Raw genomic sequence first — 14666 nt, forward strand, 5'->3', positions numbered from 1 at the left:
GGACTTACACGTGGGCCCTGGGAGTCCACAGCCCAGGTTTCCTCTGCCTGCCTCCTTGGGGGCACCTGGCGTCTCATGGCTACTGTTTGTGTTTGCTTCATGGCAGGCTGCAGGCTGGCTTTGTCTTCTTGGTGTGCACATAGATGCTCTAGCCTCATGTCTTCACCATTCAAGTTGCCACTGGAGACCAATTAGAATCTCTGAATCACATTTCCAAATACACAGAGAAGAATGATGGTTCACCCTGGGTAAGACAGCCATGGGCAGCTGGCTGTGGGCAGGGGTCATGAATGTGGTCTCAGCCAGCTCTCTAATAAGAGGATGTGGGCAAGGAAGGTATTACTGAGCAGAAGGGCTGGCTGCTCCATGCGCTAGAAGCCAATACGATGACACTATTATTTCTGAGTAAAGAAAAGCTTTCTGTTATGGGTCGACCAACAAGGAGACAGGCATTCAGCTCAAATCTGATTCTGTGCGGGCTTTTAGGCCGTACTTTTATTAGAAAAGGTTTAGTGGCTGGGTTCTGGGATTAGCAGATTGGTGGAACTAAGGGGGAGGTCTGGAAAGTCCTTGCACAGGACTTTAACTGCAGTTATCTCTCCATACCCCCTCATGGGTCTCATGTACAAGTTTGCGGCGTGTTAGTATGAAGTGTACAGTAGAAACATGGGCTGTGATGTCCACAAGCTCCTTCAGTGCAGACTTCAATTGGCAATTCAGTTCATTCATATCCCACATCTTTTGCTTATCTATATTATTATTCTTATTTTGCTAGGGACCACCTGTCAGTACAGAATATTTGAGACCTCACTGCCAGTTTTTTTTTCCATTTTGTCTTTCTGACCATTTCTGCTTGAAATTTCAACTTCTGCTTTGAACATAACAGTCCAACACATTTGTTATCTATACACTCTAACCAAGCAGGTGCACTACCACCCATCTTCCTGAATTACTAAAGACTCAGAATTTAATCAAGTAGAAACTGTTCTTGAGGTCAAAACAAATAGCATTTATCTCTTCAAGGATAAATTCTGCTGATAGTAGTCTTCTCTTTATAAATCTCAACTATAACCTTGGAATTCAAGTGAAACAAATAAGCAGCTGTTAAACCAAAATCCATTCGAAAAAATAAACACCCTCAACAATAACAATTACAATTAAGCTAACAATTAGAATTGAGCTAACAAAAATGGAGATTGTATTGGGTGGGTCTGACTTAATCCAGGTGAAAAACTTTTTTTTTTTTTTTTCTAAAGACAGAGTCTCACTCTGTCACACAGGCTGGAGTGCAGTGGCGAGATCTCGGCTCACTGCAAGCTCCGCCTCCCGGGTTCACGCCATTCTTCTGCCTCAGCCTCCTGAGTAGCTGGGACTACAGGCGCCCGCCACCATGCCCGGATAATTTTTTGTATTTTTAGTAGACACACCCACCTTTAGTGATTTACTCTATTTAGCAAATATTTAACGCACTTCAACAAGCAGGTTCCTTGGGCTTTGACCTTCAAAGAAATGCAAGACACTCATCTTATGCAATTTAAAAGAGCTTTACTTAGTATACAATCTCCATACAATTCAGTAAAACAAATTATAAAAGCTCTTTGTAAGATTTTACCCAAAGGGTGTTAAAACAGAAAATCAATTGCCACAAGAAAGTAAAACACTCTCTCATCTCGAAAGCTTTTTTCCATGAACAGACAAACACTCTCTTAGGCCAAAAGGTTGCCATGTTTAAAGTATTTGGGAACATATTAACCAAGATACAGGATCTGAGAACACTTTATTGATTCTGAGATTTGAGTTAAATTTTAAAAACCAAATATTTTGTATGTTAGTCAGGTAGGTTTACGCTAAAGATGAACTCAAATTTTTACATCTTAGACAAAATCAGTATGGAATCAGAATAGACATTTTTACTTTTAGTTAATTGTGAAATAAAGATGCAGATCGGACGATGTATTTATATATGCCTTTGCCACCTGGCAGCACCCAACCAAAACCACACACTCACACAAACGCACACACACGCACACACTCCTGTCACACTGATCTCACAAGCGTCGGGAAAATCATCATTAACAGGATGATAAATGGCCTGGGTAACATCTAACTATGCTCCTGGCTAATATATTTGAAAACAATCCCTATTTTTCAAATGCCTGTAATAAAAGTGATTAGAACCTTCCAACTAAATTAGAATCTCTAATAACTATTGTGATCAGTATCAGTAGTTGGTCATTTAATAAAGTAGGTAGGTTAAAGTAGGGAATCATAACCTAAACTGTGTGACTGTACATTCGTTTGCCGATCTTCTGATATAAAGACACGGATTTTCCTTTGCCTAAGGGTCCAATGACTACAGTTCTACTTCTCACATAAATCACACCAATAACATGATTTGGGTCCCTTCTTCTCAGTTTAGAGTTTTTAAAGGTGGGATGAGTACTTAAATAAATCTATGAAGCAATCTATGCTCAGAAATTTTCTTGATTTGTGTATTTTCCCCCAACATCTTATAATTTTCCCAGTCACACCTAATGTAAAAGCAACTTTTATTGGCAACTCAGCCTTTATCAGTTTTTACCAAAGTATTCAACTTGATTTTTGCAGAAAGTTCTTTCTTTTCACACCCGTATTTTCCGTGTGTATGTAAATACTTAACTGAGTTGTGTACTTACAAGAGGAAGCAGAACTTGCACGGAGTGGTTTGGGACGGGTGCACAACTCAAGGGAGGGAGCCGGAGCACTGAGAACACCCGAGAACAGCCTCCAGCTGTGCCGGGGCAGGTGGCTTACGAGAGAGATGGAGACTCCGGGGCCTGGGAGTCACATAGACAGAGTCCGTTAAGAGCACTTCTATTGTACTTAGAGGGTCTTCTGACTACTAACTCAGAAGCAAAATCAAGTGGGTTTTCTGTCAATAGAAAACAGAGCCATTCTTTGAGGCTATCACCACCCAGGTCTGAGTGGCGGGGAGTGCCGCTGCGGGTCTCTTGCTTCGGCCTGGTGGAGAGGCTGTAAGCCAGAGCCAGAAGTCAGATGCTCTTCTTTGCTTTCCTTCTGTGTACTCCAATGAGAAGGTCACATTGGAGAATACTGATGAGTGCTAAAAATATTTATTAATAACATGATTCATTGAGAGATTTGGTCATCAGGAAATAAAAACTACTGTACATGGTCACAGTGTCTTGGAAAGAGTGTTAAGTATGGATTCTGTTTTGCAAGATTTTTTTGGCACTTTATATTTTTCACTGAAGACTGAGCACTAAAGGTGCTGGCAACAATGACACCTAAACTATGAAAAAAAAATCACTGTTTGCCATCATTGCGGTGATAAGCATAAAAATTTAAGTACATGTTTCTTGTATATTAAGACTCCAAATGCCCAAATGCTTAGATGAATACATACAGGAATATTTAAAATAAATTTAAATATAGCCGTTAACAGAGGATTTTGAAAACAAAAATCACAGAGTCTAACATATTGTACCTTACGTGTGCTTGGTTTCAATTAGAGTAAGGCACTCGCTGAAGGATGTACTGACCCATGCTGTCAGCTACAACAGGCATGCATCATTATTAGCTTAATTAAAGTTTTAGTACTGATTAAAACGTTTTATTATTGTATTATCCTAAACTGCAGTGGTCTCCAATCTTATTAAGGGATACAGAAAAGGTATAATTCAGGAGTTCTGGTTGCATAATTTAATAACCCAGCTACTGTCAATTTTTTATTTAAATAAGTTTTGATAAAAGCTGAGTCTGCTGTGTCCAACATGACAGTGTAAAAGACTTTTTGAATGCTGCTTTATAAGTAGCAACTGAATATAAAATCATTTGAAAATGTGATGCAGCCATCTTGATGCCTATGGTAATTTACTTCAATACAACTGCAAGGAGAAATGCTTAAATCATTTCCACCTGGCAAGAACAGGGGAGAAAGTTAATTCCATTAGCCATCTTGATTTAATTAAATGCATACTATGTTCTTACTAGCAACTTTTACGTCCTCATCATTAGAAATTAATTATACAAGCAATTATCAAAAAAATTTTGAGCAGGTACATATACTCTTCTTTGTTGTTTATAAGTAAGCATGACTTAGAGGCACTTGGTTACCTTTTAATAAGGAAAAGAATTACACTACCAGGGCCTTCCCAGGAAGATTGGAGACCACAAGTCAAACTTGGTATGAAAATGCTGTCTGCTAAAAATACTGTATTAGTGAACTAGTTAAGATAGAACATTTAAAAAATATTCAGACTTTGCAAGATTCTAGGCTGTAAAAAATACAAAGGCTAAAAACACAAAAAGTTTACAAAATTTTGCAAACCCAATAAATTGAAATGAGTAAGAAATAAAGCAAAACTATTACTGCAGGAGAGGTTGAAGAGTATCAGTAGGTTTTAAAATAATAACACTAAAATGTAATAAATTCTACTTGGCTACATATATTTCTGCCCCTTTAAGGACTTACAATATGGAACTTGTAACACTTTTCTGTGCCCAGCATTAAAACACATGTGTGCACATGCACACACACACAGACACACACAATACATGACACATACTGCTGAAGTACTCCACATTACATTTCAGACAGTGTAACAAAATGTTTGATACAAAGCCTTAACATGATTTTTTTTGTTAATGTTAAAAGCATGACAACTGGAAAATATTATAACATTTTAAGGTAAAACAGGACACTAAAGAGCTTTTTAAAAAGCTACCAATTAGTCTTCACCAGTGAAATTATATTAAATAAGCCGATCATCATCTCTAGTTGATTCAATTATAGCTGTCTTAAGTCACCTGAAAATTAAAAGTATTTCAAATCCTGAGCAGGTGCTCATCTTCCAACATGTTATGTGCCTATCCAGGTATCCATGGAACACACGTCATTCTTTCCAACAACATAATTCTAGGTCACTCTTAGAAAGTTGTCAACATTTAGGCTAAAGAACATTAACGAGAAAGATAGACACACAACGAAAAAGACTTCTGCTTGTAGAAGATGCTTTCAAAGCTGGCAACACTTGTGTAAACATCTGTAGAACTTACTCATATCACAGCTTGAAGGTTTGGGCTACCTACTTACATAGGAAACGTCATCTACTGAGTTTCATCATGATGCAGTTTCTCCGTATCAAAAATAGACACTGGGCAGAAATCTGCACTACTTGTTTCTGGACAACTTGTAAACATGGAAGGTTTTGTTCTGGAACACTCTGGTGAAGTGGGCCACGTAGGGAGGCAGGTTTCTTTTGATCTCTTCACAGAAGCGAGGGTGGTCTGCAGGTTTCAAATCAGGATCATTCTCTCCTGGGCCATCCATCATCTAAAACCAAAACAAACCCAAATACAATTTGGGGGGAAAATCCTATTTACAAAAGACAGTAGAAGGAATGGGTATTGGGTTTAAGAATGGTATGTGAGTGAAATTAAATTATATTATTTCAATGTCCATGGGCACTTGGAGATCATCAGGGCCATCCTTTTCTCCCTTCAGAAGTGCAGACCAAGGCTGAGAAGGAGAGTGCAGCGTCACACGATGATCCCATTAATGGGAAAGCCAGAACTAGAACTCAGGTCTGCTTGCTCTTAGGAACATACGATACTGTCTCTCTCATAGAAACGAAATACAGAGAACTACTGTGATCAGAGAAAGCTCTCTAACTCATCAGAAAAAGTCACATTTAGGCCAGGCGTGGTGGCTCATGCCTGAAATCCCAGCACTTTGGGAGGCTGAGGCAGGAGGATTCCTTGGATCAGGAGTCTGAGACTCACCTGGGCAACACAGCCAGACCCCATCTTTACAAAAAATAAACAAAATTAGCTGGGTATGGTGATGTATGCCTGTGGTCCCAGCTACTTGGGAGGCTGAAGTGGGAGGATCACTTAAGCCTGGAAGGTTGAGGCTGCAGTAAGCCAAGATCACGCCACTGCATTCCAGTCTGAGTGACAGAGTGAGACCCTGTCTCCAAAAATAAATAAATAAATAAATAACTGAAAAAATCACACTCAAATCAAAATTTAAATGGATGTCTCTGGTCTGTACCACCTCTGAACTCAAGACAATTATGAACTATGATTCTCCTTGGGCAAAAATCTGAATCTCAAATTCTGTAAAGTCAAGATTTTTTTTTTTTTTCAAATTTAGGCTAGGTTTGTCACTTTGTCCAACTTGTTTACAAATATTTATTGGCTTTTATACCATTAATTACAGCACACATCACACCTCTAAAGGGTGAAAATCTGTTTGCTCTACTGAGACCTGGCATAGCTCCAAGAACACTTTCCTCAGAAGGGAGAAGGGAGAAGCAGCTTGCTGCTTTTCTGCTCTGGAGTGCAACTTAGCCTCTGAAAGCTGGCCTGTGGAAATGCACCAGTGGACACAGGACACTCAGTGGAAGAGGGCAAAAGGGGTAGGGGGAATCCACCACCTAGACCGGAGGGCAGGAGGGCCCCACCATCCCTGCCATGCAGCAGCTAGCCAATACGAAGCGTTGGAGCAGTGGGTTTAAAGGCTGAGGTTTTGTTTATAGCAGCAAAATCCTTAACAGATACATTTTATGCAGAGCCCCATCATACAAATGAGCTGAAGGCAGAGCTGCTCTGTTTGGTGTGACACTGGGGACCCAGGGCTCCCCTCTCACCTCTCCCTTGCCCAGCCCCGGTGGCAGTCACTAAAGTGCCAAGAGAGGGGTTCTGTAGGAAGCAAGAGAAAAAGCAAATACTTGATTCGTAGCGTAATTCAACTAGACATAAAGGATAAAGATTCACATTCTTAGGATTCAAATCAGAGTCCCGCTCCTCCAGGAGACCCCCACACAGGGAGAGGCAGCATGCTCACGTGGCCGTTGGCGATGTCCAGCAGGTCCCGGAGTCGGCAGCCCCGGCGGTGCCTCCGCTCGTAGCAGATGCTGTCTTCCAGGATTACGTAGTCGGTGCCGAAGGACCTTAGAAGGGCATGCACTTCCTCTGGCGCCCTCTTGGCATATATCTGATAAACCTTCAAAAAGAGATAAAAATGCAATGTGGCAAATGCTACTTGACTGCCAGGGAGTTAACTATGTGATGTAACCTTCCACAGGGCTGAGTCTAAGACCTAACACCCAAGGTGCTCTCTCCAGCCCAGGCCACGCTGCACTCGTTCATTTGTAGGCCTGGAGCGTGTGCGTGGAAGTTCCCAGAACGCTGTGAGTTCTTGGCCTTGGGAAGACAGTGAGCTAGGAAGAACACATCTGGATTCAGAATGTATTACTTCAAGACAGGACTATATTCATCAGTAGGCACCAATTCTAAGACTGCTGTCCCAAGGTAAATGACAGGGCTGAGTAAATAAGACACAGTCTCTACCTTTAAAAAGGGGACCCCCAGACTAAACTGGCTGATGGGACAGTCTGAGGGACACACATCCCAATTAGGCAGAGCCCCAGCTTCTGAAACTGGTAGGTGGGGAGAAGGATCCCTGTAGGGTCTCTGCTCCTAGGCTGGGGCAGCATTGGCTGCTTTACCTGCTACGCCGCATCTCAGCTAACTGAGAGACCCCACTGCTCCTCTCCCTTTCGTCCATCCTAGGGGTGAGAGCCACTTGCAGCACACCATGGGCAACGCCACAGGAGGCCCCCTTCACGTTCATACCAGTGCCACACACCCTCAGTGGATGGATGCAAACTGAGCATCCCAGATTCTGGGGCTGGCATGCAAACAGGCTGTGTGAGGTACTGAATGTAGGGGTTCATGAAGAGAGGTACTGCCTCCTTTGTTGCGCCCTGATTTCGAGTGCTAGATTTCTGATTTGGGCTTGAGGGTCTAACTTGATGTGTCCACATGGATGGGTGAAATGGTAGGGAGGTAGGATGCTGTTACTGTGACAACTGTGTCTTCCTACAGTCCAGCACAAGGTCTCGGGCTGAAGGCATTCCAAGGATTCCAGGGTCATGATGAAGAGCCGCAGGGCCTTCAGGATGTCAGTGTGTGGGGCCTAACCCTAGTACTGAGACAGGAAAGGAGATGCCCAGGATGCTCTGTGCACTTGACCTGTCTTTTCTGCAGTCTCCAGTCCAAGCAGTAGAGGCCACCCCTGATGAACCTGATGCCTGCAAAGCCAGGGAGCCCCTTTCCTGCATCCTCCTAGTTAATTTGGAACTATCTGGAACACCTGAGCCCATCAAAAAATTCCTATTTTAGCAGAAGTCTAAATTCAAATGATTCTTATACAAGACAGGAGATTAGTAAAAATCATCTGCTTTTAGGCTAGTCAAATCTCACCTCAAAACAAGACTTTTTCAACAACTTTTTAACCGCCAACATGAAAAAAGTGACATTAGGAAACATTTATGAGTTTGAAACCTGATTGGTGAGGACGAAGGGACACAGGCACCTTCCTGCACTGCTGACTTGAATGTAAACAGATACAACCTGTAGACAGAGGACTTGATAACCTCTCTCGATTTACATTACAGATGCCAACAACCCTGACCCAGCACTTCCCCATCCAAGAAATCTGCTGTACAGACAGACACCGTGCCTGGAAAGAGTGATGTGCAGACAAGTTTATCTGCAGCATTGTTCATATAATCACAAAAGACAGGGAAACAGCAGAAATGGCTAAATAAAATATGCCACATCCATGTAAAATATTAAGCAGCTTTAAAAATAAGAAGGAAGCTGTTAATATACTGAATACAGAATGTTTTCCAAAACACATTAAGTGCCGAAGAAGCAGAATGTAGAATGCCGCTTCTTTTGTAAAAATGGAGAAATGAGCACCACCCTCCCCCCAATATTTGTATATGTATGAAATACCTGTGGAAGGAAACACAGGAAACTGCTAACATTATCTGCCTCCTAGGAGGGGAACTAAGAACTGCAATAATGGGAGAGGCACTTTTCACCATATTTCCTTTTGTATGTTCTGAATTTTGAACTATGAGACTGTATTATTATCTATTAAAAAACAAAAACCCCAGACTTCAGAATGGTCCATAAGAAATGTGACCAGTATGCCTCAACTCCTTTTCCTTCCCCTCCCTAATCCAAAAGCTTTGCTCCCAAACGTGCTCTTCTGCACGTCTCAAGGCATGTGTCTTCTCGGTTCTTCCCTGGGGAGGACCTGTGGCCTAACGTCACGTCCTTAGTGGACATGGGCAGGCAGAGGTCCTGACCTGGGGAGGACCTGTGGCCTAACGGCACATCCTTACTGGATGGGCAGGCAGAGGTCCTGAACCAGGAGATGCCAGCCCTGTGCACTTACGTTCTGATTTCCCCTCTGATATGGTTTGGCTGTGTCCCCACCCAAATCACATCTTGAATTCCCACGTGTTGTGGTAGGGACCGGGTGGGAGGTAACTGAATCACGGGGGCAAGTCTTTCCCATGCTGTTCTCCTGGTAGTGAATACATCTCATGAGATCTGATGGTTTTGTAATGGGGAGTTTCCCTGCACAAGCTCTCTTTTTGCTTGCTGCCATCCATGTATGACATGACTTGCTCTTCCTTGCTTTCTGCCATGATTGTGAGGCCTCCCCAGCCATGTGGCACTGTAAGTCCATTAAACCTCTCTTTCTTCTGTAAATTGCCCAGTGTCGGGTATGCCTTTATCAGTAGCGTGAAAACAGACTAATACACCCTCCTAACCTAATGCTGGAGGGTGCAGCATTCAGCCCCATCTTTACCACACATAGGGACCCGCAGCCCATAGCTGGCCCACAAGAAGCGAGGGGAGGCACTGGGGAGCCTCACCGCTCTGGTCCGCTCTCTCAGGCTGCTGTCTTCGTAGTGCGGGTGGTTGGTTAGGGTCCTTCCTGTGCACAGCTTGACTCCGGCCAGCAACTGCATGCTTCCCGCAAACACAGCTTTTCTTGGAGTGTTAGAGCTGAAAGATTTTAGATTCTGAATTAACCCCACTGTTAAGAGGTCCTTAAAGACAACAAAGAAGACAATATTAAACTCTTTCAGAAGAATCCAGCTATGTTACCAAGTGTTACGAGTCAGGGAAAAAAAAGGGGAGTTTGCTTCGGTTTTGATTTGCACTCAAACTATTGAGTGCAAAAGTAATTGCGGTTTTTGCCATTACTTTCAATGGCAAAAACCTCAATTACTTTTGCACCAGCCCCATATTTTTTACAACAATGTTTTGTATGTTTTTGACTGTTCACCAGAATAACAGTGGGGAAACTTCTTACTGTTTTGCTAGGTTTACTTTTATAAGGAATTGTCTTAGAAGGCAGGCAGTGTAGCTCTTGAGTCCAGGCTTCTAGGCCAAGACCCACAATCCTCTCCTGCTATTGTTCCAGAGGGGCAGAGTCTAACAAAAATAACCTAAAAGATTGCCACTGCTTTGCGTATTGAACTTAACAAAAGGGCTACCTAGAGCAACATGTAACAAATCATCAAGCCAGAAACTGCAGGTGATCATGAGTCAGTTCCAAGGGTTTTTGCTTAAAAAAGCAATAAGGAAAAAAAATCACAGATACCACCATGAATAAAAACAGAATTAACAACAACAACAACAAAAAAACATGGAAACAAGATTCTGAAATAGCCAATATCTTATTACTCAATATGGGGGATACACAAATACTTCTGATGTGAAAACGCAATTATTTTACACATACCTTTGGTCCTGATTATGAGAAACTATATACAGTTCAAGGAACACAGGGCACTCTAGTATTAAGGCACAAACTCACTTTCCAGTTCCCACCATGCTACGATTCTCTGTCTCCCAGGGGTGTGAGGGGCAGGGACTAGGACCAAGAAAAGACTCCCAGAATATAGGAAAAGCATTTTTCCTTTTTCCTCCCTGGAAAAAAGGAATCATAGTAGCTGATTTAATTCCTTTCCTTTTTTTTTTTTTTGGAAACGTGAGTGACAGTCACTTGTAAGCGGTCAAGGAGTTAATTTCTCAGGAGGCCCTAAGGGCTCTCTTCTAGGGATTCTCCTGAGTGCAGAATTTCCCACAGAGGCCCACTGAGGACACTGCAGGTTGCATTTATCCTTCTTGTGTTGAGAGGAGTCTGTGCCTGCTGGACTGAACTAAAATGAGGAAGATGGTTGTGAGGAGTTTATTTAAAATCATTAAAATTCAACATCCTCTGCAGAAAAAGCCACGGCAGGCTGTTCTCCATGGTTTTGGAGCAGGGCACGCAACTAGCTCTGGTGCTGCGGTTTCTAAGAGAAGCCTCATCACATTCATACATCCCACCAGGATGTTTTATTTATTCCAACTCAGCGCTAAGACTCCAGTGTGAACGCCATCCAACAGAGGCCTTGGATGTCTACAAGCAAGACATCCCACAATTCAAGTTGTGACATTTACAAATAGTTTACTTTTGAAAAATTCAAGATTTTCTTTCTAACAATGACACTCTCATTCACTTGCATTCCAATAAGCGTTCTTAAGTGAGGAAAAAAAGTGGCTGGAATGACAATGAGCATACATAATGACACATAATATGCATCCCCTCTCGCATGCCAGAGTCTAGAATGCAGATTCCAACAGGAAAAAAGTTTCACATGAACTTGGCTGCACTTGAGAGCTTGTCATTCTGACAGACCCAGGAACAAGAACAAATAGATGTTAGCTCTGTCCCCCGTACAAACAATTTACAGGGACTCTCTCACATTCTGTCCCACATGGTCAGAGGATTAAGAGGGTTTCAATGAAAACGCGAAGGTGCACAGAATTCCTTAGTGAAAGGTTTCACTGAAATTCAGTTTAATTCAACTGACACTTACTAAACACTCTGGGCCTTGTGTACTGTGCTACCCTCACCTAGAGTGTAATTGCTAAAGGAAACAAGTACGAACAAATATTAATTTTTTAAAGTGCCACCATTTTTCCAAGCCAGGCTTCTTTCCTTTAAATACTCTCAACTGGCATGAGCCATTCCACAGCAATCAACGATACGATAACTTGACACATCCATGCCAAAAAGTGGCTGTCTTTGGTCCTCTGAACTAGACAGATTTAGGATGCAGAGAGAACATGATGAGCCTGGTTTCCACGCCTGGCAGAGCAGGAGGTGGAGGCGAGAGCTATCAGGGGCGAATAATCCTGGTTTGTAGTCTCACTGCCTGAACAGTGCCAAGCTGGCCTTCTACACAAAAGACAAACCCGGCAGCTGAGCTTCCAACATCCATTCCAATCACAAGACTGTCTCACCATCACCGTTTTGAATGTATAATAGGAATCTCTGTGCAGCTTCAGCACCAAGATGATGCACAAAGCTATATGTAGCATGTATTTTATAATTACAGCAGAGATGACAGGCCTTGTTATCCAGCCACAGCTAATGACCAGGGTTTCAGCCTGCCTCCTGGACTATAATCATAGCCCTTGATGAATTACAGAGTTCATAAAGGCTTAAATGCCCAAAGTCCTAAACTGCCCTCTAGGGAGTTATAACGTTCTTTCTTTATTCAAAAAATATTGCTGAGGGTCTACTATGTGCTGGGCTGGCAAACACGGTATGACAACCTGTCTTCAAGAAGCTTAGTTAGACCAGGTGTGGTGGCTCATGTCTGTAATCCCAGCACTTTGGGAGGCCAGGTGGGGAGATCACTTGAGGTCAGGAGCCTGAGACCAGCCTGGCTAATATGGTGAAACCTGTCTCTACTAAAAATACAAAACTTAGCCGGGCGTGGTGGTGGGTGCCTGTAATGCCAGCTACTCAGGAGGCTGAGGAGGGAGAATAACTTGAACCCGGGAGGCATAAGTTGCAGTGAGCCAAGATAGTGCCACTGCACTCCAGCCTGGGCAACAGAGCAAAACTCCAACTAAAAAAAAAAGAAAAAGGCTTACTTAACAGCTCCCATTACAGACAAACACTTCAAAATAACCCAGTGCTGTAGTGAGCCTAGTCTATCACATATTTACTAATGCTTACTGCAAGCCTTCAGCTAAGCTGGAAATGAAACAGCAGTCACTGAAGATGCTCTCTCCCCAGCAGGTTCTAAGAGCTCTTGAGTGGCTCCCACCCCCAGCCCCCAGCAGGTGCAGCCCCAAGGCAACAGCAGGGCCATCGCCAGCAGAGTGAGTGACACATGGCTGCTCAGGGGAATGAAAGAAAAAATGGAATAAAGCTCATTAAGTTGTGACTGTCTTAATGTCTGGCCTTATTAGCAAAAAGAAAGTTTAAAAGAAGTGTAATCTGTTTAATGTGTTAGTGCCACAATCATCTGGATTGTTAACATACTCTTTCACTGAGGACTTGGCTTTATTTTAAAGCACTAAAATACACATATCCTCATGCCTATAAGATGAATTAAAAAATAATACTTCTGGGCTGGGTGCAGTGGCTCACGCCTATAATCTCAACACTTTGGGAGGCTGAGGTGGGTAGATTGCTTGAGGTCAGGAGTTCGAGACTAGCCTGGCCAACACGGTGAAACCCCATCTCTACCAAAGATACACAAATTAGCCAGGTGTGGTGGTGCCTGCCTGTAGTCCCAGCTACCTGGGAGGCTGAGGCAGGAGAATCGCTTGAACCCGTGAGGTGAAGGTTGCAGTGAGCTGAGATCACGCCACTGCACTACAGCCTGGGCAACAGAGATTCCATCTCAAAAAGTAAATAAAATAAAATAAAACCAAAAATAACACTTATTTGAAAATGACTGACTTCTGAGGACAGTAGGGATGATGCTTCTTCCCTCCATGCCATGTGGCCTTGTCTCATACGCCAGCTCCATGGTAAACCTGGGAAATATCACTGCTACTTCCAATACTTCACTCTACCCGTAAGGCAAATGCCAAAGGAAAAGCTACAAGCAAAGTGGAACAAAATGAGAAACAAACAATCACATATGTCTAAACTTAAAAAGATACTTATATTCACTGTCCTTTCTATTTTGTGGTAAATTTAGCAGGCAAAGGGAGAAGGCATCCGTTGTCCTTAGCTGAAAACATGCACAGTGATGGACATAATGTCGGGTGCTCTTCCTTCACAGACACTCTTGCCTGATACAGTCTGTGGTCTGTATCTAAAATAGCTAATGTGCTTTTAACCATTGAATGACATTTCTCTATTATAGAAAAACAAAGCAATTTTTACAAATGTTTGAACAAATGATGTATAAAATGAAAGGATAATTTGTTTTTATAGCTCTCTGCCAAGCTCCATAGCAGGCTGCCCAACCTGCACACAATTTGTTCTGTAAGAAATGTCACTAAATAATGACAAAGACTCACAGGTCAAATGGATTTACATTATATAATTTAAATGTCATTCCAGGAAGACCTGATGGCATTTTGAACAAATAATCTCATTTATTTTTGAAGCTCTAAGCTTCAACAAGTTAATTGCTGTTGAACTAATGGGGAAACTGAGCATTATAATATAATGTGTGAACATTTGCTTTATCTACACTTCAAAAATTTATAGAATTATGCAAATACTACAAAATGATTCATTAAATAGAAAAGAGGCTTATAGGCATTTAAGGTCTGAACTTAGCCAACATCATATTTAAAATATACACTAACTTTCTGCTTTGGTTAAATGTGAAAGAAAGTTTGTCCATTTTTTCAGACCCATTGAGAAAATACCGCACACACAGGTTTCATTACTGGAAAGAGACTATTTCCAGTGAAAATCTCCTAAAGCGAAGTAGCTAAAATGTCATCCCTCAAAATATGCAAATCTATAGATCTGCCTATCTTAT

At 42.2% G+C, this 14666-nt stretch overlaps 1 protein-coding gene across 3 annotated transcripts in view; it reads right to left on the reverse strand.

The window, feature by feature from the left end:
• Positions 1-1528: 1528 nt before the first annotated feature.
• Positions 1529-14666, reverse strand: part of DPY19L3 (dpy-19 like C-mannosyltransferase 3) — an 82028-nt gene continuing 68890 nt past the window's right edge. For 2 of the 3 annotated variants that reach the window (XM_030820256.1, XM_030820255.1), the window contains 3 exons: positions 9744-9876; positions 6851-7009; positions 1529-5335 (listed from right to left, as the gene is read on the reverse strand). In XM_030820256.1, coding sequence (XP_030676116.1) covers positions 5174-5335; positions 6851-7009; positions 9744-9876 — 454 coding nt within the window. In that variant the 3' untranslated portion in view covers positions 1529-5173. The remainder of the gene's footprint in view (positions 5336-6850; positions 7010-9743; positions 9877-14666) is intronic. The other variant, XM_003275049.3, reaches the window with a different exon arrangement.

The sequence above is a fragment of the Nomascus leucogenys genome, chromosome 10, assembly GCF_006542625.1.
Source record: "Nomascus leucogenys isolate Asia chromosome 10, Asia_NLE_v1, whole genome shotgun sequence".
NCBI classification, from domain to species: Eukaryota; Metazoa; Chordata; class Mammalia; order Primates; family Hylobatidae; genus Nomascus; species Nomascus leucogenys.